Source organism: Gallus gallus, chromosome Z, assembly GCF_016699485.2.
Source record: "Gallus gallus isolate bGalGal1 chromosome Z, bGalGal1.mat.broiler.GRCg7b, whole genome shotgun sequence".
Classification (NCBI taxonomy): Eukaryota; Metazoa; Chordata; class Aves; order Galliformes; family Phasianidae; genus Gallus; species Gallus gallus.
In genome coordinates, this window is record NC_052572.1 from 67,335,083 (window position 1) to 67,361,592 (window position 26,510).

At 41.8% G+C, this 26,510-nt stretch overlaps 1 protein-coding gene across 1 annotated transcript in view; it reads right to left on the reverse strand.

Annotated features, from left to right (window-relative positions):
• Nucleotides 1–20,681, reverse strand: part of CR1 (complement C3b/C4b receptor 1 (Knops blood group)) — a 125,456-nt gene extending 104,775 nt beyond the window's left edge. Inside the window, exon 1 of the mRNA XM_015280699.4 lies at nt 20,070–20,681. Within this exon, the coding sequence (XP_015136185.2) occupies nt 20,070–20,576 (507 nt within the window). The 5' untranslated portion in view covers nt 20,577–20,681. The remainder of the gene's footprint in view (nt 1–20,069) is intronic.
• Nucleotides 20,682–26,510: the final 5,829 nt, after the last annotated feature.

Genomic DNA, 26,510 nt, shown 5'->3' on the forward strand with positions numbered 1-26,510 from the left:
CTGGTTGGTCAAGTCAATCATGCATCAGTCTTCTAGCAACTTGGTTCAGTCTGCAGACTGAATGGACCATATATTCAAAATCTAGAGTGAGACCCTGAGGACAAAAGTTTAGATGCTGCCAACCACCTCGGTGCCATGGGAGTGACGTGGATGCATATCATCTGGCAAGCTGGTTGATGTCTTTCTGTTCAACACATGAAAGCCACTTGATTCCAAGCTTGCTAGTTTTGCCACACAGGGAAGTGAAAAACAGCAAACCATACCATGAAAGTATGCTGCAAATGGTGGCATACCCACTCTCATTATCATGGCTTTCAGTAAGTTGACTACGGACAAATCGTTTACAGTTTGTAAGGGATAACTAGGAGAAACAATTTTGTTTTTACTAAGGGTTATTTTGCTCAAAAAAGCGACCAGTGTATTAGAAAAAAATTGTAGGGATCAATGTATCAACAGTAGTAGAATTGGTCCAAAGCATATATATATATGTATATATATATAGACACACACAAACAGATCTTGGAAAGATCTCTTACACACAACAGCAACTTTTCACATGAATAACCTATCAGTGGCTAAAGCTTCCACTGGAAATTTTGTCTCTCTACATACTCCTTCCCAACTTCCCTCTACCATTCCTTTTTTAAGAACTGAAATCCACAGAATTTCTGGAAAACAGTGACTGTGTCATTCTCTTCTTATACAAAGCAGACAGAAGAGGGTGATGTATACTCAGTCAGCCCACAAGCAATTTAATAGTGCACATACATCAACAGAGAACATGTCACAGAGCATGTGAACACACATATATGGGTAAGAAGGAAAAGGTAATGAAATCAAAGTGATACTGATAGGAACAACAGTCCTGAAAATAAAATTCTTGGATACCTGACGTAGAATGCAAAAATACACCTATACCTGACGAGACTCGAAACAGACAAGAACATCGGACTGGTTGGAAACATCTTCTCAAGTCATTGTCAGGCTAATAAATTACAAATAAAAAGGAAAAAGTTTTGGTATATCTACTTCAAAAGAATGATAAGGTGGGTTGCTTCCCTAGAAGTACCCTCAGCATGCCCCTTAAGGCACTGAGTCTCCACTGCCAGCAAAACTGTACTAGGAAAATTGAGCCTGCAGTAACTGTGATTTTACTGATAGAAAACAAAACCTGCAAAGCAACAATAATCAATAGAGTTTCCTATAGCATCATATATTCAGGAGCTGAATATTACATCAAAGGTTAACAAGCTAACCTGTTAAAGAAAGAAAAACAAATGTGACTAAAAATACCCTCAGTTTGCTTTATTCTGTGTAAGGTGCTTGCACCTAAAAGACCAAAATCCTTCCATCTGTACCTCCCACAATGGTGACTGCTTTTCCATTGTTGGTATATTTTTGTTTTGCCTTCTAGCGTGAGGTAACAAATACAATCTGATATATTTTGATGTTATCTTATGTTTTGATCCACTAAACTCTGGGGTCCACTTCTGATTTATTGCTAATCTTTCCTCACCAAGCACTTAAGATTGTTGCTTATTTTAACCCCAGCATAACTCCCTACACTTGTTCCTGGTGTATTGTCTCTGTCCCTCTTACCAGTTTGCCAGTATCATTTTAGCTTGTCCCTCATGGCTTCAAAAACTGCCAGTAGTCCATGTCACTCCACTGCTATGTACAGATGTAAGAACCATTCCTTCTAATACTTTCTAATACTCTGTAGAAAGGACTATGATAATACTCATTAGTGGCTGGGTGAGAACATGCCCCACAGATTCCTGCTCAATTCATCCTTCCAATCTGAGACTGCGCTAATGGTAATTACTCTCCTATTGTGTTTATTTTTTGACAACAGGCAGAGCACCTTCAAAAACGCTATGCTAATGTGCTGTGAGCCAGAAATCACCATATGGAGTTACCAGTCTTGTAGTCAGCCACAGACTTTCAGAGAGTAAGTAAATATGGGACCATCATCGATCTCCTCTTGGTGAATGCCTGCGGCCGTAAAGCAGGTGATTCTAAAGGTGCATTTTCTCCTTTTTCTGTGAACGTAAATTTAGGGAGAAAAGATTTTCAAATTGGTAGCATATATATATTACTAGTTTATTTCAGTAAGACTGCACCATGCTATGATGAGTAAAACACAGCGCATGTGACAGACCTTCCAATGATACTGATAGAGGATTCCAAAAATCACGTCATCATATAAGACGAATAGTAAATGTATTTAAGCAACTCTTACAAATACCAAAAGCAGGCATGAACAGAGTTAAGATTCATAACAAATTCTCAAAGTCAGACTTATAAAATAAAACCTGTCTGGATTTTACGTCACAAGCTAGGCCGGTGCAAACCACCTGCAGAGATTTTACAACCTTTTTCACTAAGCCAGGCTAAATTTCAGAACAACTTGATTTTGATTTGGCAATTCCTTGATTTCAGGTGGATTTCAAAAGCAGATAACAACGTGCACCATAAGTCAAAGCAGAAACCACTGGCACTGTGGTCTGAAACACTGCCAAGAAAATGCTGCAGTTGGGCTGGATTCTACTACTGGTGATATGCAAAACCTAGGAGGAATGAAACCAAATTCTCTTGCAGACAAAATCCCTTGCAAACCAAATCCTCTGTTCTCCATATTGTTTAAGTCATAAGTGGAAAACCAGAATGAAGTAAAAAAACAGAATGAAAAGGATCTGGAAGATAAAGATGGAGAAAAAGACAATACGAAGATGAATAGTAAGAAAAAATATAAATGCCTCATTTCAATATGTGTTTTGAAGTAGATGCTCTAAAATAAGCAGAATTGTAGGTGGAGAATGTTGTGTTATTTGTAAGTTAACGCACACAATTAACTGTTAACACACATAATTAACTTCTTCACTATTAACTGTGCTATTTTAAACTACAATGCAAGCAACTTAAGCTTCTATCAATCTGTTAACTATTCAGGCTGAAATTTTCCACCCAGGATGTTTGTCTCAAGTACACTGTTTGTTTCAGTAAAAATGGCTTTTATTTTTGAAAACATGATGAGGAAGAACATATGTTCCAACTGCATTTACTTGTTTTTTATAACTGTAGTGCCTCTGAGCAGAATTAATTTTCAATGTGCAAGTCACATGATAAAAAGGTAGGCTTCTACCAGACCACAGAAAACAAACAAACAAACAAAAGACTCCATAATCTGAAAATGGTGAAACTGAGTTAAAAAACACAACTTGCAGAGGGTTAAAGAGACATTCTGGAGACTGCCAGTGCAATTCTTGGAAGATCCCACCCGCAAGCATCTTGTTCTAGCAGAATATCATTTCAACTCATGATTATGTCGGAAAATGTATCAAAAGGGGAAAAAGGCTTAATTTTCATTGAATCACAGAATGGCCTGGGTTGAAAAGGACAATAAAGATCATTTAGTTTCAACCCCCCTGCTTTGTGCAAGGTTGCCAGCCACCAGACCAGGTTGCCCAGAGCCACATCCAGCCTGGCCTTGAATGCCTCCAGGCATGGGGCATCCACAGCCTCCTTGGGCAACCTGTTCCAGTGCATCACCACCTCTGAGTAAAACACTTCCTCCTAATATCCAATCTAAACCTCCCCTATCTCATTTTAAGACCATTCCCCCTTGTCCCATCGCTATTCACCCTCGTAAACAGCCGTTTCCCCTCCTGTTTATATGCTCCCTTCAAGTATTGGTCTTGAAGACAATGAGGTCTCCCTGGAGCCTTCTCTTCTCCAAGCTAAACAAGCCCAGTTCTCCAACCTTTCATCAATTTCATCAATACCCTTTCAGCACTGTTTCCCTCTGTGCATAGGATAGAACTGCTTGAACTCTGCATATGTAAGCATTACACGTGGCATTCCTTTTTCACCAAGTCACGCTCATAATAAGTAGCAACCAAATCTCCATACTTTTCATAAATTCAGGGACACGTCAGAATCAATAAACAAGCTAGCTGCTGGACGCTTAGTAGTCTAGTCAAAGCAACATACATCTCAGAAAGGACCATTTAATTTTTTATCAGTAAATTAGCAAGAATGGTTAAAAACTAGCCTGCCTCCGAAACTGCTGTGAAAAGTACACAAATGCTCTGTGTCTTTCCTTCAGATCAAGAAATGTTCCATGGCTATAGGTTCCATGAGCAACAGCCCACATCAAAAAATGAAGGTCAGTCATTAGATGGGTAGTATTGGGAAAATACTGTTTTTGAGAGGAAAATGTTCTTTAGCTATATGAGTCTGGGATATGGGAAGAAATCAATAGCTCTTTTGCTCTTTACATCTGAAAGGGCACCTCCTTCTCTGAGGCAGCACTTCTGTCAAAAGCAAGGGGGCGTGAAGCCATTCTGCTGGTACCTGAGCTACTAAAGTATGTAGGCACCAACAGATGTGAGCAGAGGAATTGAGCACAGAAACTGACAGACAGACAGGATTGCTACACATTGAACCTAGAAGTCAAAACAAATCAAGGCCACTGAACAGCTTGGCCCTCGAATGCTGCAGCTGTAACTCCAGACACATAATTTCTGCTGTACAACAGCTGAAGAAAAGAACAAGAGAAAGAAGCATCCAACATTTAAGGAAAGAGAAAAAAAAAAAAAAAAAAAAAAACAACCCATACACCTATTTTTATATCATTAGTATATGTCTGGTGGCCCAGTTAGTGTTTTGCTACTTTCTGTGAAAGTACAGTGGCACACAGAACACGTCACCACCCACAGTAGCTAACAACCCAAATAACAGCTTGCTGTCACAAACTTTTTAGAAAGTCACAGCACTATGCAGTCACCACGAAGCTGCATCACTCTGCTCCTTCTCTCTGTATTTGTGTGGTAAGAAGGGCTACAGAGCTGGAGAAGGGACTGGAGGACAAGAGGTGCGAGGAACGGCTGCAGCCACACTGGGTTTGCTCAGTCCAGAGCGGAGGAGCTGAGGGGAGGCCTCATAGTGGCTGCAGCTCTCACAGGAGCTGTGCCAGGGGATGGTCAGGGGGTCAGGGAAAGGCTGTGCCCCAGAGGGCGGTGGGCATGGCACAGCTCCCCAGAGCAGCGGGCACAGCCCTGAGCTGCTGGAGCTCATGGTTCGGGTTTGCGAGGTGCTGTGTGGAGCTGGGGGTTGGACCCCATGGTCCTTCTGCATCCTTTCCAACTTGAGGTATTCTGTGATTTTCTGCTTTCTTCAATCTCAACTCACTTTTCTCTACTCCAAAACACCTTTCCTCTCCAGAAAGTCCTTTCCCCCCCCCCCCCCCCAAAAAAGGGACTTTTGTTTCCCACAGAAATTTTCACCTGTTTTAAAGCATTTGTTCACTTAGCCCCTCAACTTGCAAGCACACACAAAAATGATGTCATGTATTTACCCAGTCCTCATCAACTTGGTATTTACATAATATTGGTATCTACATAAAGCTGGGTTTTTCTTTTGTTGTTGTTGTTGTTTGATTCTTCAATAAATAAAACAGTACTGGCAAGTTAAAAGGACCCTAAAAACCTACTTCTCTGGTATGAAGATCCACATATGCTTATGATTTTAACATCAAACAAAACTAAGCACCACCCGTAAATGAAAATAAAGTGCTGAATGACCAGTTTAATTGAGAACATGGCCCATTTGATCATGACTGTAAATTAGTAATAAGGGATAAGTGCAAACAAATGAGAACAATAGTCTTGATAATTGCAAAGTAATTCATTGGGCCACTTTTCTAACGGCCTCTTTAACTGTTTTGCTACCTGCTTGCCTGTCTACATTTTCCTCACAGGGCTGATCAGCCAGTTTCAGCAATTCTTGCAGATCTCAAACAAAACATTCTTTTCGCATTAGCATTATAACCATCTGTATTGCATTCAATCTCTGTTTAGTGTGTACAAATATCTGGCAGACTTGACATTTCCTCTGTGCCAGTAACAGCCCTTAAAGTTTAAAAAAAAAAAAAAAAAAAAAAAACGCTCTTGTGCAATAAAAAGTTATCATACAAAATTCTGCTCTAGAAATTCACCACTCCAACGCAAAATTAAACTCTCAGCAGTACAGTCACAAAAACATCCAGAACTCCAACTACTGTGCTTCTAATATTGGTATAAAGTTTGTAATACACAATAACGGGATGAGCAGCATCCCATACTCATCAACTGAAGACCTGTCAGCCATTGAAGTGCCACAGCAATGAGAGTGTCAAGGTTCTTTGATACTGCCTCAATTACACGTTCTGCATCTAATCCATAAACATTTGATCTTGTGCCTAATCCCTGTCCTTGTTCAGTATCTGTCTTTTAAAGAGGATTTTGACCGTAGAGAATTTGCAATTCATATATCAGTCTACAGGGAAACAAACCGAAATGGGTCAATCTGTCTCACTCCACAAACTAAGCCATTGCTAACTGCTAGCATCAGTCAGCCCCAGTACCCTTGCCAGAAGAAGCTTGCCTTAAAAGGTTTAAGTTGGAACCTAGCTTTCAAAATCACATTATCCAAGCATTAACTACACTGCTCTTTGTACACCATGTAGGGAATAACCTAAGGCCTACAAAGTGAATGTTACACATTGTAGGTCAGGAAGATCCATCACTGTACCTCAGAAGTAAAAAAGAAAGCCCTTCATTACTGAGCCATTTATCTCTGCCGTACCAATAAACCACTTACAATGAGTGCACTATCATCCGAGGAATTACAGAGAAGCTACAAGCCATGGGAAGAGTTCTCAACAGAACTCGATGATTCTTTTTCCCAGGGGATCCCTTATTCACTATAAAATAAACAACAACCAGTTAACAATATTGCTAACTCTAAAATAACGAAGTCACTAATACGTTTATATTAAAATGAATGAACTATGTTTTACTATACAAAGTGCTGCATAGATTTGATCTGTAATTCCAAATACAGTATGTCTTAATTTCTTAGGGATGGGTTCAGAAGGGGACCTGCATGCCATTCACAAAGGGAAATGGGAATGCAAAATCCTTCTGTGAAGCTCACTCTGAGTTTTAAGATTCCTTTGCTCTCATTCTTATTGCAGGCAAAAAGTCTAAGCTTGGCAATAAAACTTTATCTAAATGAATATTTTGAAAGGGGGGGGGGGGGGGGAAAAAACAGTACTGAGACTGACTCTGTTGATGGAGCTGAAGCATCTTATCACCAAAACCTGGGGAATCCCAAGGAGGTTGGTAAATTCACAGGAATAATGCAGAGCTAGGGAGTGGCATAAATATTGTTCCCTGCATCACTGTGTAAATATTATCCCTGTACAGAGAAGAGCTGGTACATCTCCCGTGCCCCCTCTCTAAAGCTACAAATGTCTTCTTTCTCCACCATCTCTTTTGGTCATTGTACACAGCTACTTCCACTATTCCACTCAGATTTTATCCTCTCTCTAGGTTTTCTCACCCTTTTCAAGACAACTAAAAATGCTCCATGAGGTTTTGCTTTCCAGTTGTGCCTTTCATCACTTTCTTCTGCACTGCCACGTAAACTCCAGAGAATGAACTGCTGCTTACATATAAGAAATTATTAGTGGAATTTTCCCTGAATATTCACCTAGCAGGAACTGCACGCAAAATTCAGGGAAAACACATGCCTAAAGAGTGAATCTGTGTATTTAAACAGTCCTGCAACTAAAAGGAAGTTAAGAAATTAACCAACAAAAAAAATTTAAAAAAAAATACTTAACATGCAGAGATGCTGAGATGGTCTAGTCTTGCATTACACTTTTACTTCAGTAACAAGAACTTCAGGACTTCAGTAAGAGTACTTCAGAAACAATGTACTATCTCTGTAAATTATTTTCTCGTGATTCATTTCTGCAACAAAATCATGTACACAAGCTATGTATGTAGCTTTCTTTCCTTTTTCTTTCCTATCCTTTTTCATCATATCTTCAAATTTCACCTTTTCTTCATGCAGTGTTACATTCTCTGTATGTAACCATCTTTCCTTTATCCTTCTAATTTTTCCAAATTAAATGTGAATTCTACGTATTTGAGAAGGATCTTTTGAACATTTTGCCAATAACACAGTGCAAGAATCTTAACTAAGAAAGTAAGTTGTATTCTTTCATATATCTTTGTAAAAATGCAGAGCCAGAATCCTCTCAGTAGCAGCATGAGGTGTAAATGACAGGCTATAGGCACAGACTGGAACACAGGAAATTCCACTTAAAGAGGAAAATAGTCCTTATGGGTGGTCAATCACTGGAACAGATTTTCCAGAGAGGCTGCAGGGTCCATCCTTGGATGTATTCAAAACCCAAATGGACAACAATCTGAGTAATCTGATTTTGTTCCCTTTTTGAGCAGGGAAGCCGGACGAGATGGTCTCCAGAGGTCTGTCCAACCACAACAACTCAGTGATTCTGCGGGTTAGTGATATGAGAAGAATATCTGACAGCCAGTTCTTAGTGTTTATTACTAACCTTATTTACTCCTTTTATGGAATGTATTCTGCCTGTAACATTTGAGTTGCATTTTCAACACTTCAAATACTGCTGCACAGTTAAAAAGTGACACTTCATGCATTTTGTACAGTTTTAAAAATGGAGAAATCCCTCTCATCTCAGTCAGCAAAAGTATTCACTTCAAGCCAATCATATTCAGATTGCCTAAAGGCTATCTATTCTCCCTGTCATCAAAAAAACAAAAACAAAAAACAAAAAACCCAAACCACTCACAAATCACCATTATTTTCACAGCCACAGGAGCTACCACATACCATTCTGACCTAGATTCAGCTCCACACAAGTAGTGGGACTGTTGGGTCTGCTGACTTGAAAATTTAGGTGGTTTGCAATTTTGAGTTCCAAACTAGAAAAAACAGAATGCACCTATTTTCCAGGAAACAACACACTGCACTGCAGTCTTCTGAAATGGACATTAGAAGACGTTATATGCACAGCTATTTCCTCAGCTCTTGGTGCCATATAAGTTTTATCAACAAATTACTTAGGAATGTGAGCAGCTGCTGCAGGCCTTGTACACTGCAATGCTATGTGTTATATTCAAAACACTGTCTTGCTAACAGACCTCAGTTTCATTTGAAACATATAAAATCCTAATTATCCTTCTCTCTGAGCAACTGCTATTACTAATATAACCAAGATGTTACTTGATTTCCATACTATGCTCTGGTCTTCTGCTAGTAATAAAGAATGTTCTTAAATACTTTACTGAATACATAATTAATCTTCATGTATTTTCACACCAAGCATCCACACCACTATTGACTGGTGCATCTGCCAATTTTTTTTCTTCCTGTTCTTGTTTTAAGCATTCATTATTCTAAAAAAGCTGAACAGAGTAATTATTACCAACACGACAAGCACCCTTCATGACCTGTCTCATCTACTGTCAGCTGTCACTGATAAATTATCTTCTGAATATCTTATTTTCTTCCAGGACTGCTGCAGTCAAGCGACATGAACATATGGCTATCACTTGTAAGAGCTGTCTCAGCCCAATGGGGTGTGTGGGAGTATTTGGTACAGAAACAGGACATACAACTGGACACCCTGCTTCACTGTTTGTGTCTGCTTAATAAATCACATAGCCTAAATGCTCAAGCTTTTCACAGGCTGCCTGTCAGATTCAAGGAGATTCTCCATCTTCCTGGCTGAAGTTACCAGAGACATTATGAACCAGTTGGAATAACATAATTTTAACACAGTGTTTTGTTTTTAATTGTGTTCACGTTGTAGAGAAGTTGCTCAAAAACTTGAATAGGGTCCTGGTCATGTGAAGAGGCTTTGTTTGAGGATTTTAACACTCCAGTTTTGCTGTTTGGGTCTTATTTAAAATCTTTCTATCAAGAAGGACACTGGGAAAAAGGAGGAAGAACAATAACAAGGTCAAATGGCAATTTTGACCAACTTGATCTCTCTGTTAGCAGAACATCTTTCAGATTTTGTTAAGGGCATGTTTTTCATGAGTTAGAGTTTGCTATTGCTGTTAGTTGAAGAGCAACACTGCTCTAATTTCCAGAACTATGATGGTCAGAAAATTCCAAGCCATAAACATTCTGTGTTGCATGCAAAGTAGTCAAATTCCAGTAACAAGTGGAACTAGAGAGCAGAGGCAAAAATGTGTCACAGATTGTGCACAATGTATTACAGGCTGAATATTTATGTGGAGGAAGTCTCGCTAAATACGATATTCTAATATTTTTATTTTGCTGGAAAGGCCTCTTGTAAGGTTGAAGAAAGTATTATAAATAAAACAATTACTTTCATTCTGACCTCTTTAAAACTACAATGACTGTACTTCCCAGTTTGAGGAACAAATTACTCCAGGCACATCCAACCTGCAGCCCAGCACAGCTCACAGCGTGCCCACCCCCCACCCCACAGCATCATGATGGCAGCTCTGCCTGCTGAGTGGCTCAGCCCAGCCCTGTGCAGGCACTCATCACTCAGCAACAAACAAACATTAGTGTGCTATCAACCTGACCTGGCCTAGAACGAGGGCACAGGGAGGGCACAGTGTTGTGCCAACTCATGTGATGGGAAATCAGTTTATACGTTTTTATACATTGGCTGAACACAGTCCTGTGAACAGAAAAACACAGGCAGCCATGCTTTCTTTTGTGAGAAAAGAATTTGAGGACAAGTTTTAAGAGTACCAAAAATTTATCATTCTTTTTGTATGTCTGTGACTCCAATTTCAGTCCACATAAATACATGACCTGTGCATTTTCAAATGGAATGTATAGACTTGCAGTCAGATATTCAACTCGAAATTCTGATCATGCTTCTCTACTGAACTCCACTGAAGCAGACTGATGCATTAGTGTCACAAACACAGGGTCACACATCCCACTAGTTTTATGGTTTTGTTGCTCTCATTTTTTAACTAAAAAAATATTAAAAATATGTTTTGTTACTCAGCTACATTAATTGTATTATACATTTTAAGACAGTCGCTCTGAAAGTAATGCCTGCTATTTTATGATGCTGGCCTATGATATTAGTGACGGATGTTGCTGATATGGCAGTAGGGGCTGAACCTTCCCAACAATATCCTGTTATATCTTGTTGCCATGAGACAGATGGCAGCAAAGGGGTACTCTGACAGGACACTGACATAGAACTGTGGCTGAAGCAAAGGTGTGTCACTGAATTCATCAGTGCTGAAACATTCATGAAGACCAAACAGTGGATGTGAGCACAGTCAGGCAGTGGTCGGTCCATTTCAGCAGTAGCAACAGTGACAGTAGTTACCTCCGCTGGCACTGGTACAAGCATGGCATACAGGCCCCCATTCATTGCTGATGAAAATGCAGAGTTGATGGTGATGTCTATGCTGAAAAATAGTGTTTTGTAGGTGAGAACCTGTTCTACTAAAAAGCATTACTGTGCTCTTTGTATCTCTTGTAGTCTCCAAGGAAAATAAATAGGAGGCTTTACTTTCAGAGCAACCTATGTATACGTGGCCTAAGACAATCTCTCTTCACTCAGAGCTGCCTAGGCAAGCCAAAAGGTTGGACATCCATGAATTACTTAGTGATGCTTCTGGTTTGGCTTCGTGCCTCTGGGGGAAACAACATGATAAAACATATTTCTCTATGAAGGTGCTAACCTTAAGGAGTGAGGATCAGAGGTACTGGGCCACTCTGGCAAAGGCTCTGAGAGAGAAGGACAGAAAATCATTTTCTCAGGAAAAATTAACTCAATTCTTGAAACATTTGCCAAAATAACCCACATACTACAGTGGTGAAAAGCTTATTTCATTGCCTTGTTACTTCTGCTAATATATCAGTAAGACTTGAGTTTATTCCTACCGCTATGTTTCTCACCTCTCCTCTGCCTCTGTTTGTTACACTGGGAAATGGCTAAAGGTTTTGTGATACTGGGCTGTAAATAATAATAGTGCCTTTTAAAAGAAGCTTATCTCAGCAAATAAGCAACATAGCAGATACTAGCGTACCTTTCTCTCTTTCCAACTCCAAACCTCCTCTTCTCCTCATCTGCTCAGCTGGCTGACAGAACACAGGCCAGGAAAGATGCTGAACACTGCACTGCGTACATCCTTCCAGGCAGGAATGTCCATTTCAGCTCTCAAGAGGTAAAAGCCTTGAAAACTGTTAGGTATGATCTGATCACAGGACACTGCAAGATGTACAGTTAGAGCAGCATCTGCAGCATAGGAAAGCCGGCTGAGGTAGGGCCATAATTGCAAGACAAGGAACAACTATTCTGTAATGTGAGCTTCCCATTGGTAGAGCCCAGTACCCTGCTGGATCCAGCAAGAAGAGACAAAACAGCCTTCTTTGCACTGAAATGAGCACTGAAATGAGCACATTCTCCTATGGTTGTCCATGTTCTACACAAAGTCTTTTTTTTTTTTTTTCCCCTTTTTATATTTGGTATATAAAAACTCAAGAGCATTATCAAAAGTAAAATATGCTAATACTGGTGAAATGGGTGAAAGGGTCTCTCACCTGGACAAAAACAAGACTTCACATGACTTCTTCCGATCACCTCAGCAAAATCCATCCCATTACTAAAATACACTTGACCATTTGCATAGCTCCTTGAGATCTTAAACACTGTAAAAGCTTCTGAAAGGCAGCACATGCAGTCTCCTACTCAAAGCAGATAAGAAACTCAGAAAGTGTCAGCCCATCACTGCTGCATTCAACTCTACTCCACATAGCATCACCAGGTCTTTACAGGTGGAAGTCATTAAACCCTCTATGAAACAATATACTTGTAATGGTCTTTTTAGACTTCAAAGTCTAAGGATGTTACTCAGGAAACACAGTCAACTGGAAAATAGTAAAAATTGATGCACTTTCCATGGAACTTCAAGATTTGCACGGAGAGTATGGTTTAGACTACATCTCACACAGCTTCAAAGTTCTTATTTCTGCTGTCTATAACCACAAGCATATTTGAGAATCACTGGCCAAACTCACAGCAGTGCAACAAGCAATAAATCATATGCCACAACAAGCATCTCAAAATAAAAGAAGAAAGGAACTGCACCTTCTAGTTCCTTTGTGGCCTGGTTTGCCATTCTCAGAAGAAGTTGAATAAGCAAATTTCCAAGCAAAAATTGTGCAAAAATGTAAGGATGGATGGTAACTTGAAAACTGCTGGACCAGATTTTACTAAGTCACAAACATGGCATGAAATACGCTAAGTCACTCCATTTGATAATCAGAATTTTATATATAACATTCTGCATTGCTGTTAGTTACCCCTAGTACTCATATTGACATATGATTGGAGTATCCAATATACAACCAGTGGTATAAAAATTGCGGTTTGGGAAGGAACATGGTTCTAAACTCATTAAGTATTAAAGAGTTCACATTCTCACACCATGAAAACCTATTCTTTAAAAAGCAACAAAAAACTGAAGAGCACTCAATAGTATTTTTTTGCTTTTCATCAGAACTACCAAGCCTATTGCTTCTAGGGACACTGGAGGAAGAAGAACACAAAGAATAAGGGAAAGGAACCTAAGAGGTCACTTCAGTTCAGAATCTGGAGCTACATAGTCTATCTACGCATCTGCAGCACCCTACACTCAATGGAGAGAGAAAGGCTGGAATAAAGATCCTGACCTGGAATTGCCATACAGAGGTGCTGTGCATGGGAACAATCCAACTCTACAGGGATGGAAGACTCCAGGCTGAGGTGCTGGAGTCTGCCTGAAGGCAGGCTATGTCTCTTCTACACCTTACATCAATCAATTTAGTCTTCCTTGCTGCTCTGATAAGTCAAAATAGTATCCAGCACTATCCTTCAGATCCTGCAGTGTCTTTAAGATATATACTTTAACATTTTAAAAACTAAAATTACTGTTAACTTAAAAGGAAGATAATAAATTGCTAACCTGCTGAATATGAAATTTCCAAATCACACACTCCCTCTTAGACCAAAACGCAAGACGATTCTGGGAGCACAAGCAGACCAATTTCAGAAAAAAGTTTTCCATCAGAGAAAATAGTTACTCCTTTTATTCCTGTAAATACTACACATAAACTTTCTGTCAGTCCTGGCCAATAAGCCAGAGAAAAAAATGAATTACTTAATAAATTTTTAAGGTATCCCCATTTCAGCTAGGTTCAATAGCAGTGAAATGTGTGGATGTGTACATTGCCTCTGACCCTGCTTCATTAGTCTTGCCAGCAGACCTATGTGAGACTGTAGCATGCATGACAACTGTTCACAACCACCACGTTGATTAAAAGTGGAGTTAGAGCTGACACTAATGATGGCTGACAAGAACTCCACTCCCAATTTGCTCAGCAGTTGTTAACAACCAGCTCTGATGACCAGAGGTAAACCAGGTTGACTTCTGTTTTCTTCACTGTAACCTTTAACACAGACTCCAAGGCTGTTATCAAAACCCATGGAAACCCACTCCTGTCAAACAGTCCGTCAGCTCCACCTGAATAAAGCTATCCATCTGATGTGGAGAACAGTGCCATAAGGCAGACTAGATCTCCTGTTCTCTCATTACTAGCTGCTGATTTTGAAGAGGACACTGGAATTTAAATCCATAAACTCATTTTTGGTAAATAGGCAACAGACATGACTATAAATGCAAATCTTCTCAGTGCAATGATGCAACCATTTATTTATTTAATAAAAATGCATCCAACTTACATGGTTAGAAATTACTTTCCATTTCTTTTGCTTCAACGCTTCCTCAATTTCAAAATGACATACTGAATTTGAAAATGCATTTGAATTATAAGCCAACTGTTCCAGAGGGTAATAACGTCATGTCTTGTGCTTTTGACATATAGAACAAACAAAGCCACTGTGACGTATTTAAACAAGCATTAAATAAGCATTAAAAGTGTTTACCCTAAATTGATATGTGCTTACATTCTTTTGAAGGCTATTTTTTTTTCCATGTTTGTTAATTGGATGATAACAGAAGACTGTATCTGACATACTGGTTGGCCATTTATCATGCTCCCTCAAGATCAGGTTAGATACAAAAGCCAGGTTTTATTCTTACAGACAAGATACAGTCAGAAATAGAAAATGTGTCAGATGAGTCTGTAGGAGTTGTGACAGACCTTCCACTTACATACACTACTGACTTCAGTGGTGTGAAGCTGAACTTCAAAAGCAAAAACCCTTGTTTTTTAATTAACAGTTATCACAAGAACACAGCAACTCTCAAAGCCTTCATGAGCAACTGCTCTGCCAAGTTGCTTAGAACAATCAACTTGTCTGTTTAGGTTGGGCTCTGCCTTTCTTAATTCTGACTCCTGCTCAAGAGCACTGCAACCTACCAATTCCAAGTTTGGTATTGAAAAAAAAGAACTCCTATTTCAGTTACATTGGAGGACAGAATATAGCCTGTTATCCTAGAAGCAGCACTTATTTTGTCAACAGGCTGCTACATGGAGTAGTTTAAATTTGTATCTGCATCTTTTTTTTGAGTCCATAACAATTAGTGCAACTTCAGGACATATGAACTGTCCATCTGTAACAATGGAGCACTCTTTATTCTGCTAGCACGTATGTAACTATGACTATGGTTAGACACACTGGCTTCACTCTCAAGCACTTAGGATGCATCATTAACTTCTACTCCAGTATGGTAGTCCTTCATTTCTATTTCTTAATTAATCCAGAAAGAAATGCACACTGCTCCCAGAAGATGCTATGGGTGCTGCTGGCAGTGGTTACCTCTCAAGCCCGAACGCTCCAACTGAAACAGTATTTCATCTAATCCTAGAGTGTGCTGAGATTTTGGAATAGAGAGTGCTGGGAAACTCAGCACTTCATTCCACCAAGTTATTTTCATTTTAGAATTATCCCCTGAATGGCAGCAGCAGCAGCACTTCCTCAAGCCTACTTTCTTCAGTTCTGCTTCAGCTATTCTTCACAGTTGCAGCAGCTCTACAGACTTCCAATATGCAGTACATGATGTGCATAACATCTACTGCATGTAGGTTGTACAGTTCCATCAACTACGTGAAAAACTGGACCAAAGAGTTTTGAATGAGTATTTAGTTTCCTGCCCTTCCTTACACTATTTCTGTTTATGTATGCGTTAGCGGAAAGACTGCTGCGTGAGTTCATAACTCTAAGTTGATATCTCTAAAGAACTGCTGTATTTTGTTATGCTAAGAATAATATAGAACTCTACATCTGTTCTTCCTAGGATATGCAATCTAAAAAAATAATAGTAACAGTGGCAAGCCACAGAACTGATGTTCTTTGAAGGAGTTTCAAAACACATTCAAAACACTGAGTTTTGAATGACTTCATGCTGTAACTCTTTCCCCATTTATGATACATAGAGTAGTTAAATTAAAAAAGACATATCCATACTGCATATTTCATTTTATTGCATGGAATATACTGTCAAATAAGCTTACACTTTTACCCAAGCTACAGCTTTCAGCCATAAGGTGAGGACTGTATCATCAGTTCTACCGTCAGTGCTAACATCGTGGGAAGCCAAGGCACAGAAACAAAGCATCTCCCACTGAGTTGTTACTTAACTACAACCCCACAAAGTAGAGCTTGTGCTGTGTCCAAGTAGATGGCATGTTGTCATCTCATTTCAGGAGCTGGATACATGGGTTCTGACCGGTACTCTCCAAAGGTGTGGTTTTGTTACCTAGTTTCCTCTGTACTCCTGCCTCACACACTAAAACCAGAAACCTGTAAAGCTGAAGAGCATTAGTCAAATGATAAGAAAAAGTTACAGCATCTGAAGGTTAGCCAAGAGGTCAACAAACTTCACAAGTTAATAGTAAGGCCTAACTATATTTCTTACAGATGTAGAGAACAAAATTTTAAGAGTACAGCAAAATTGGTAGGTTTTTTTTTCTAAATCATGCCTGCAATTAAGCACAGTACCTGGAGTTCCAGAACAAAGACTATCACAGCAGAAACACTGACACCTTGATTACTGAGAAAAATAACACAAACACTAGGCTCTCTTATACCAGCAAATGTATTTTACACTTGCTAGCTCACACATTAAATGAAATCACAAACAATGGTACAAAACCAGACACTGACAGTAGTTTAGCCTTCCTCATCATGGTACTGTTCCCTGCCTGATATCTTTCCATGTACCTTGTAGGCTGAAAATTTTACTTGATGGGTGGAAACGTCAAAGTGTGGTATGTAAGCATGGACACTTCAGACAAAGTGTAGAAATTCTGCAAGAAACCTTTCTATAGAGCACTTCTGGAGAGGATGCAAAACTGCAGAGCCAATGAGAACTCCTTTATGAAGAAGACAGACATTGCGTGGCCATGCAGCAGTCAGTGAAACTGAGTAGCTCTGCTTTCAGGGGATGTTAAATGTACTGTTTTGCTGCCTCCAGTTCTGCAGCAGTAAATGCTAAGTACATCTAGCTCACATTTGTTTACTACATCCTGCTTCTAGGTTAGCTACTTGACTGCCCTGATAATCTTACAGAATTCACTTATCTCTCTCTTTGCCTCACTTTTTCATAAAACTGTCACTGACTTGAATTAATCACTTTCGGACCTACCCACCTGCATGAAGACTTGAGAGCTAGGAATACATTAGGGAGCTACATGGATATAGCACTGCAAAATGTCGTCGGTGAGCGTGGCAGTGATGGGTTGATGGTTGGATTGGATGACCTTAGAGGTCTTTTCCAACCTTAATGATTTTATGATTGTAACAATGTGCTATCCTCCATTTTCTGTTACAACAGTACTTAACCAATACTACTTCTAGGAGTTTGTCATGGCTTGCAGACACTTCTAGTTTTTGAAAAAAAGCAGAAAATTCTGGTTTGAAGCAGAAGAAACCCCACATTAAAGAATATGAATAAAACAGAGACATTTTAGGAAAGTGAAAGAAAAAAAAAAAATTACTGTTTCAACAAAAGACAGTTAAAAACAAAAGACAACAGTACAAGAGTCCTTAGGGAACATCAATTTTGTTGTACTTAAAATACTTCTGCAAATTTATTCCAGTAGCGGTATTTTAAACATAGAACAGTCATTTTCAGAGGAGTCCTAGAAAGGAGAGTGTTCCCCGAGGCTGTAATTTGTCTTAGATGAGGAAGACACACTAAACAAAACCACAGGACAGTATCTTCAACCAGAAGTCAGCGAACTAAGCAAAATGTAACCTTGTTACTCTAAAGCTCTCTGCCATTGTGTGAATATTATTCTTCCCCTGTTCTTCTGAGACCAGAGCGTAAAATTACAGCAGTGTTTTAATGCCCACATAGCTGCACTCATAAAAATAAATTGTAGGTTTCTGAACGGAATTTTTGTTTACTCCATCTGAAACGATGAGACAAGACTGTATCCAAGAAAACATTGTTTCTTCAACTTAAGTTTTGTTTGTAAGGGTGCTTTTAGCTTGTATCATTAACTTTTTCACACAGCATCCCTGAGATGGATCTGCATTAAATCTTGATTCTACAACGATGATCTATCACAGGGACATGTCTTCCCTAAAGGTGCTTTTCCACGTGAACTCTGATCACACTGGAAAATGGCATCTTGCCTCCTGTCAAACCTGAAGAGAATATCTTTGCCAACTTCTTAAGCCCAACACTGACGGACATCTTGCAGCTCACTCACAGACTCCAAATGAGACTGTGTAAGATGTCTGAAGATAAATGCTATTGGTGCTTAGCTACAGCTCACTACCATAAATCAGACACACAGAGGCCAAGTGGCAAGGAACAGCCAGGTCTCCTCTAGTAAAAAAAAAAGTTTACAGAACAGACCACCTGTCCTCAACTGGGAAACCTCTCTAGCAGTGTTGTGCCATAGGACTGCCTAACACCACCACAAAGGATCCCATTCCAGCACCTGGAAGCATTCCTGGACACACTTCCATCTACTGGTACATGACACACCAGCCTGAGTGCACCTGTGCCAGTCAGTAGCAATTAAAATAGCCACCTGGCGACAGCACGTAGATATCCCTGACTGATGACAGCTATTGCAGAACCACATCCCACTGCCAAGAAGCAAAGCACACTCCAAACTTGACTCATATATATCTGTCACTTCTGAAACCAGATCACTGGCTCCACGCTCCTTCTAAGTGCACTTCAGGCATTTCCAGTGCAGCAGAGAACAGGTGGTATGGAACAATGGCAAGGAGTTGCCCTGACCAGACTATACCACATCCCACGCCACCACACAGCATGGTGCCCCTAAGTACCATGCCACAGGGAAGGTCAAACACCACACCACCTCCACACAGAGGACTCCACAACCATCACAAACCACACCACCTCATGAAGGATCACACGCACCACCACCACAGAGGATCACACCATCACATCACCACTAAGTGGTGGTTCACACTGTACCACCTCCACACAGAGGATCACACAGTGCCACCTCGACACTGAGGACCACACAACAGACTGCATGAAGACTCAAACCACACTGAAAGAAACATCACCATGCTACCACCAGAGAGACACACACCAGACCCTCACCACACAGAAGATCTTTTCAGCATCTAAAGGGGGGCTGTACGAAAGACGGGGACAGGCTCATGAGCAGGGTCTGTTGTGGCAGGACAAGAGGAAATGGTTTCAAACTAAAAGAAAGCAGCTTCAGACTGGACATAATGAAGATAAGGGTGGTGAAGCACTGGGACAGATTGTCCAGAGATCGAGTGGCTGTCCCATGCTTGGAGACAGTAAGGTCAGGCTGGACCGGTCTCTGAGCACCTGACAGAGCTGTAGATATCCCTGTTTGTCAAGGGGAGTTGGACTAGACGACCTTTGGGCTCCCTTCCAACTCCACCGACTCCATGAGTCTATCATCACTCCACCACTACCTCCACACACACCACACCACAGGAGAGGCTCACACACCACGCAAACACCAAACACAGGTTCATACACCGCCGCCTCCACTAAAGGGACCACACACCATACGAAGGACCGCACAATACACCCCCTCACGAAGGGCCGACCCGTCTCACACACCACCTCCGCACGGAGGGCCACCTCCCCCCCCCCACGTCTCCATCCCCCTCCCTCCAGCACGGGGGCCCACAGCCCGGCCCGTCGCCACACGACGGCTCGCACCCACGACGCCCGCACGCAGCCGCCCGTCGCACGCCGCCCCGCGCTCACCGCCGCCTGCTGGAAGGCGCCCTTGGTGTAGGTGCCGCCGCCGCGGTAGGCGATGGCGGGGATCTCGCGGCCCAGCAGCGCGCACTTGTGCTGCTGCGGCCGCCGGCGCGAGATGTAATCCACGCGCGGCACCACGTTGCTGCGCGAGGAGAAGGTGACGATGGCGACGCGCGTGGCCGCGGGCACCACGGGGAAGTCGGAGAGCAGCTTCTTGACGAAGCGCAGCTCGCTGAGGAAGTTGGCCGGCCCCACGCTCGACGACTCGTCCACCAGGAAGACCAGCTCCAGCCGCCCGCTGCGCGCCCGCAGCCGCCGCACCTGGCGCTTGAAGGCGCGGCCCAGCTTCTCCACTTTGCTCTCCGTCGTGTCGGGCAGCGGCGGCGCCGGGGCGGGCGAGGCGAGGGCGGGCGAGGCGAGGGCCGCCGCCCGGCCCTGCGGCGCCGACAGCGCCAGGGACAGCGGTAGGGACAGTCCCCCCCAGCAACACAGAGCCACCAGGGGCCACATCGCGGGCCGGCGGGCGAGGGCGGACAGCGGCGGCGGCTGCTCCTCGCCCCCTGGCGCCCCACCTCCCGCCTCCGCGCTTCTCGCCGGGGCAGCCTCCCTGCCGCCGGCCCCCGCAGGTACCCGCGCCCTTTAATCCCCCCGCGGGCCGCGCCGCAGACGCCTCCCCCGCGGCGGAGGTGCCCGCCCCGCTCTCGGCCCCTCGCCGCTCGGGAGCGACACCCCCGGCTCCCTCCCCGCCCCGCCGGCCCTCCCCCGCCGCCCCGGCCCGCCCCGATGGGTTCCGGCGGCGGGGTGGGGAGGGACGGGAGCCCCGGGGGTGGCGGGCGACCCGCGGCCCCGAGGCGGAGCCCTTTCTGTCCGCCGCCGCGCAGGTTCGGTTATCTAAGCTGTTACCGCTCATTTCACTCGCTAATTTGTTACCAACCATCACTCTAGCTGGTCAGCTCCGTTTCAAGCAGTAACTCAGGAAAATCCACTCGGAGCGCGCCGATCAGCCAGGTAAACCTGTTGATTGCGGCTCTCCTCAGTATTTCTCCTTCGTTCATTTCCCAGCCCTTCTCTTTGCTGTTGTTTATTTTTGTTGCTACTTAGCAGTGCCATGGTGTACACGCTGGTACATTTGCAAGTCAAACCCCACATTTATATTTAATGGAATTAGTCCGTCTTCACTGCTGATGGAAAATCCAGTGCTGCTCCTTTGACTTTCCAGCAGTACTCACATTCCACTGCAGCTGACAAGGGACTACGGGAGAGGAGATACCATTTAATTACGGAAACGATGCAGCTGATGTGTGGTTACAGCATATACTAAGTACTTCGTAAAAATACGTTTCTTAGGTGAACTTCTGCCACTGCTTGAAATGGAGATAGCATTCAGACACTCTCAGAGAGGTGTGTGTGGAGTGGAGTTTTGGTACTGAGACGTGTGCTGCTGATGAGTTGAATCAGTTCACCTTGCTTGGTTTATGTCACAGTGAAACGTTGCAGTATTGGGCTGCTTGGCTTTGCCCCTGTAGTGACAGGCAACATTTTGCCTTGAAAGGGGCAGTTGAGAGCTTCTACAACACCCACCTCCGCCAGCACATTGATTTGATCCATAGCCTTTGAGCGATGAAAGAAGTGATGCCTCAGTTGCATTCACCGCGGGCTGTGTAACAACACTGCTGTTCCTTGAAGCACTCTTCACCTGTAGTATACCAGGCTAGAGAGCATACCAATCTTTGCAGAACCCAGAATGGGAAGTTGTAGCCAAGAAGAGGAGGTGAAAGTGGATGACATGAGTGGTTTCTACAAGGTGTTCCTACGGGAAAGTGAATCGTTGCAGTTATGACACGTTCCCATTACTCTGAACATTCAGGTCACAATCAAGATGTAATTTTCTCTAGGCCAATTTGGTTTGTTGGCAAGATAACTGTCGGTTCCCTTGTTTTCTCCTATGTCTTTGTAACACTAGTCAGATTCAAATTTTAATAAATTGTAGGACACAGAAGAAAATGAAAGGAGGATGAACTGGAAACATTTTTAGCAAAGGAAGAACAATTTGTGTTGGTGTCCATTATTCCTGTGCACCATCGGTACTGCTAGTGTGAGGGACTGCAACCAGGTAGGACTAACTTTGAGAATACTGCAATTAGTTTCAGTATCAGCAATCTAATCAGTGCTGAACCACCCCCCACAAAACGGGGTAGTTATAAATTAGCACTTGATACACACATAATTTGTGAAAATGCTTGTTTTCATGGGCCACACTAGTCCTGCATCTTGTACTGAGGCTCTTGTTCAGCTGAAAGCTGAGTGTGCTGTATGTGATGCCCTTATATGTAAGGGCAGCAAAGTGAAGTCATCAGTTAAAGATGTAAGCACGTTAGTCACATAGTCAGTTCAAAGCAAAAATGAGTAAATAGGTGAACTGCAAAGCTCTGACTGGATGCAAGTCTGAGACCCTCTCATGGTCCTGATGCGAAAATTGAACTGGTGAGTGTAAGTTTCCTTTAGAATTGTGGATAATTAAATTGCGAAAGACTTCAAAAAGAATCAGTGACCTGTAATGAGTAAAAAATCTTTGCTTGTGTGTTGTCCCACATGTATGGTGCAGGTAACTCCCTTTAAAATCATTGGGACCCAACCTTGCAATGCAGAGAGGAGACACTAACTAAAGCATTATGTGATACTGTGAAGCATTAGCATTTGTAATAAACACAATCTGGGTGTATGGGGGAGAGAGTGGGGACAGTGTCCAAAGTATTCCAATGTGTTCATATTGTGATTTGAGCTGAGAGAACTAGAGAATAATTTCTGGAATAAAATGAATTTAAAAAATCTTAGATGCAGCCTGTGAAATCCTCAGGAAGGCATTTTATCCAGAGGATTGTGCTTGCAAAATAAAAGGTTGTGTTGTCAATCATGGAGGAGGAGGTTGTGTGCATGTGAGCAGTAGAACTGCGCTCACTGTATGTTCACTAAGCTTTTCTGAAAGCACAGTTTCCACTGGAAATCTCTGTTGTAATGAAATTGCCTTCTCCAAGCCCGTCTGCCAGTTCTTTACAAATCCTTTCCATGTTGATATGCTTAAGCTCTCTGCTTTTGATGGTCTTTTCCCTGTTGTATTCATGCATATTATTTGTGCTTTGGTTCGTGCTGATCTGTAGCAGATGGGGAAGTAGAGAGCAGAAGGAATTTTTTCCCACTTTGAGCGTCCCTGAAGGTCAAAATATCTGCCTTGGGCTTCACTACTTGAACAGATAATACCAATTTCACATGGCTTGTGGTGACAGTGTGCACAAGAAGGCGGTGCTGGGCTGTGACTCAATTCCATTTCAAAACAGCAGGTAACAAAAAAACACTAGATCTTGTGGATAAAGTCCCGTTGTCATGTGATAAAAGAGAGCTGACTTCCTGACAGGGGTTGTTTAAGAGCAGAACTTCAGCTACTTTTACAATCACATTCCTTATCTCTTTAATTATCTTATTAAAATCCACAGACTTCACAAATTCCAGTAATTCTTTGCTGTCTCCCCTCAAGATCATATGGTCATTTCACACCACCCTGCTTACTAAACAAAAGGGAAATCTATACCCCCCAGTTAAAAGCCCTTCTGCAAACAAACTGTCTGAGGACTGCTGTCCTTTAGCCAAATAGCTTTTTGGTTAAATTACTCAATGAAACGTGGCCAACCATCTTTCCAAATATGGAGAAGGAAAGCATTATATTCCTCCCCCTTCATGTTCCCCCAAATGCAGCTGGACGAAATACATCCCTGTGCTCAACCCACGCAGAATTTATGCGTGCAGAGGCAATGCCGCAGTGTAACATACCCTACAATTTTTGGAAAAATTGGAATCAGTTTTGTTTCTACTGTGAAGATGTTCTGTTAGTGACTTTGTGCCATGGCGGAAACTCAACTGCAACTGAAACATTACATCCTTTGAAGGAACTTTGCAGCATTCTAAATTGTATATATACTAGAGATAAAATGACAGTTTTTGAAAAGAAATAAGAACCTGATGTTGCTTAAGCTTATTCTGAGTCTCCCTTTGTGCTCACCGGAGCATCCATCTGGGGAAACCTCACACAATACAGAGCTAGCAGAGCCAGGTATCCTTCCTTAAGGATGAAAAGCCATCGGCAGGCACGGGATTAACCTGTACTGGCCACTTCCCTTGTGGATGTTGGGCAGTGTTTCATCTGGGGGTGCTGAAAATTCTGCATGAGGAGCAAAGCTAGCAGGAATAGATTTTAAGAAACGGGAACTACTTGCATTCTTAGAAAATGACCTTTGAAATCTGCCTATTGGTGATCCATTAACACTATAATAGGGAAGAAGTGCCCTGAGGGCAGTCACTTGTAGGTGGTAACCAAAGTCTTCCTGGAAAGGAGGGAAGAGGAAGAAGGAGCTATGGCAAGTCACTTCTTCCTCCTTCCTCCTGTAGCTTTGAGAGGCAGGGCAGAGAGGACAGGTCCAGCTTCTAAGTGCTGGAGGGTGAATTTTCTCCTCAGCCCTAAAATATTCTCCTCCCAGAGCAGCACTGCCAGTGGCTTACCTACCTACAGCCTGTGGCTTACCTACCTACAGCCTGCTGTCTCCAAACTATGACAAAGAGCAGGATCTACCCTCGACAGCTCTCTGCAGTGGGTTGTGTTGCTGGAACACATTGGTTCAGCAGTTTCTAATCACTGGATTTTTTTTTATTTATTTTTTATTTTTAGCAGCAATGGTGAAAGGAGTACGGATAAGAGATCAGGATGTATTTTACATTTTAAACTGAGGTATTGAAGCTAGGCAATACATGTCTCAGTAATAGAAATTAAGTGATTTTTTTTTTACTTTTAGGCATTGGCCTTTCTTGGCTCAAGTAGAATATGAAACAACTTGCTTGGAGGAAATTAACAATTCTGTGAAAAAAAAGATATTAATCTGTTAAATTTTCACTTATTTTATCATTAAAAAGCTAGGATAGATACATACTTTGGAATTCTTTCAAGTACCAAACATTCACTGGCTTTAATTATTTTAAGATGAATTGTTCAGGACTAGAAACTTGAAGTTCAGACTTCCCACATAAATTGTTTAAACACACACAAACTGAGAGCAGTCAGTTTTGATTTATGCATGCAAATCCCATTGACACCTCTGGGAGTTCTGACACAGACTGAAGAGAGTACATGGCCCTTAAATGAGGGCAAAGTGTCTGTCCACATGACTTTGGAAAAAGATTATTACGTAGGAGGAGAAGAGTCAGTCTGCCAAAAGTTTCTGCTTTCAGGCAGAGGTCTGTAAAGGGGATGGGTGTTTCAGTCTTCAGCAGAGCAAACAAGCACTTGAATGATCCAGGCAATGGGTTATTAGTTCAAGCTATAAAAAAAAGAAAAACAAGATTCATATTGCTTTGCAGTATTCAGACAATGAATTTCATCTTCACTTGTAGACAAGCCCAATGCACACTAAGAGTATATGACTAGCTTCCAAGATTAAAAAAAAAAAAAAAAAAGGTAGGCAAAATTAAAACATCTGCTGGTCTTTGTCTGCACAGCAGATGCAGCAGATGTTGAATACACTTTTAGGCTAAGCTCATGTGAGTTCACGAAACATACTTTGCCTGTTAAGCACAAAGTCAGGACATTCATGCTGAAGTGACTACTTTTTAGCAAATTCTATACCCCAAAGTATGTGTTGCATGATCTTTGTAAAACTCCAGTCAAATACTAAATAAGAGAAAAGTATGAAAGGCATCTTTGATCATAAAAGGCAGGTTCAGATGCAGGGAAACTGGAGGCTTTGAAAGCTCTAGTGTAGCAGGACAAAAGATCCAGGCAAAGTCTGTAGGATTAAGTCTACTCAGGGGCTTTATTTATTTATTTCCCAAAATAAGTTAACACCTTTAAAATGCAGTTTTGGTAGACAGGCTCTTCCAGGTTGATTTTTCTAGCTGCAAAATATAATCCTGAAACACAAAAGCACTGGCAAACTTATGCTGTACTTACTTAAAGTGCGCAGTTACTGCTTGACTGCTTCATGTGGAATTTATTCTCCACTAACCCAGTAAGGTAGGACTTTGCTGTAGAAAAATCAGAATACATTTCTAGTTTCTCTTCTCTGAAGAAGGATTTACGTTCTGTTATTTCCAGCAAAGTCAAAGATTGAGACTTGAGGAGAAAAGGTCTGGAGTGTGTGGAGCAGTTTCTTTTCTACCAAAACTGAAGCTCACAAGTTGAGAACTGTGACTTTTCTCTGTGGGTAAGAAAGGATTCAAGTCTCCAGGGCTATATCTTCCTCGTTAAAGTTTGTATGACTTTCTTCATTATCCAGGAAGATCAAAGTTGTTATGATGTTGTGATATTCTTGAAAATACCTCTCTCAGACATGAAGTGATTCTAGCCTGGAAAAGTGATTAACTGAAAAGTTATATGATAGGCAAAAGAATATGGTAGATAGG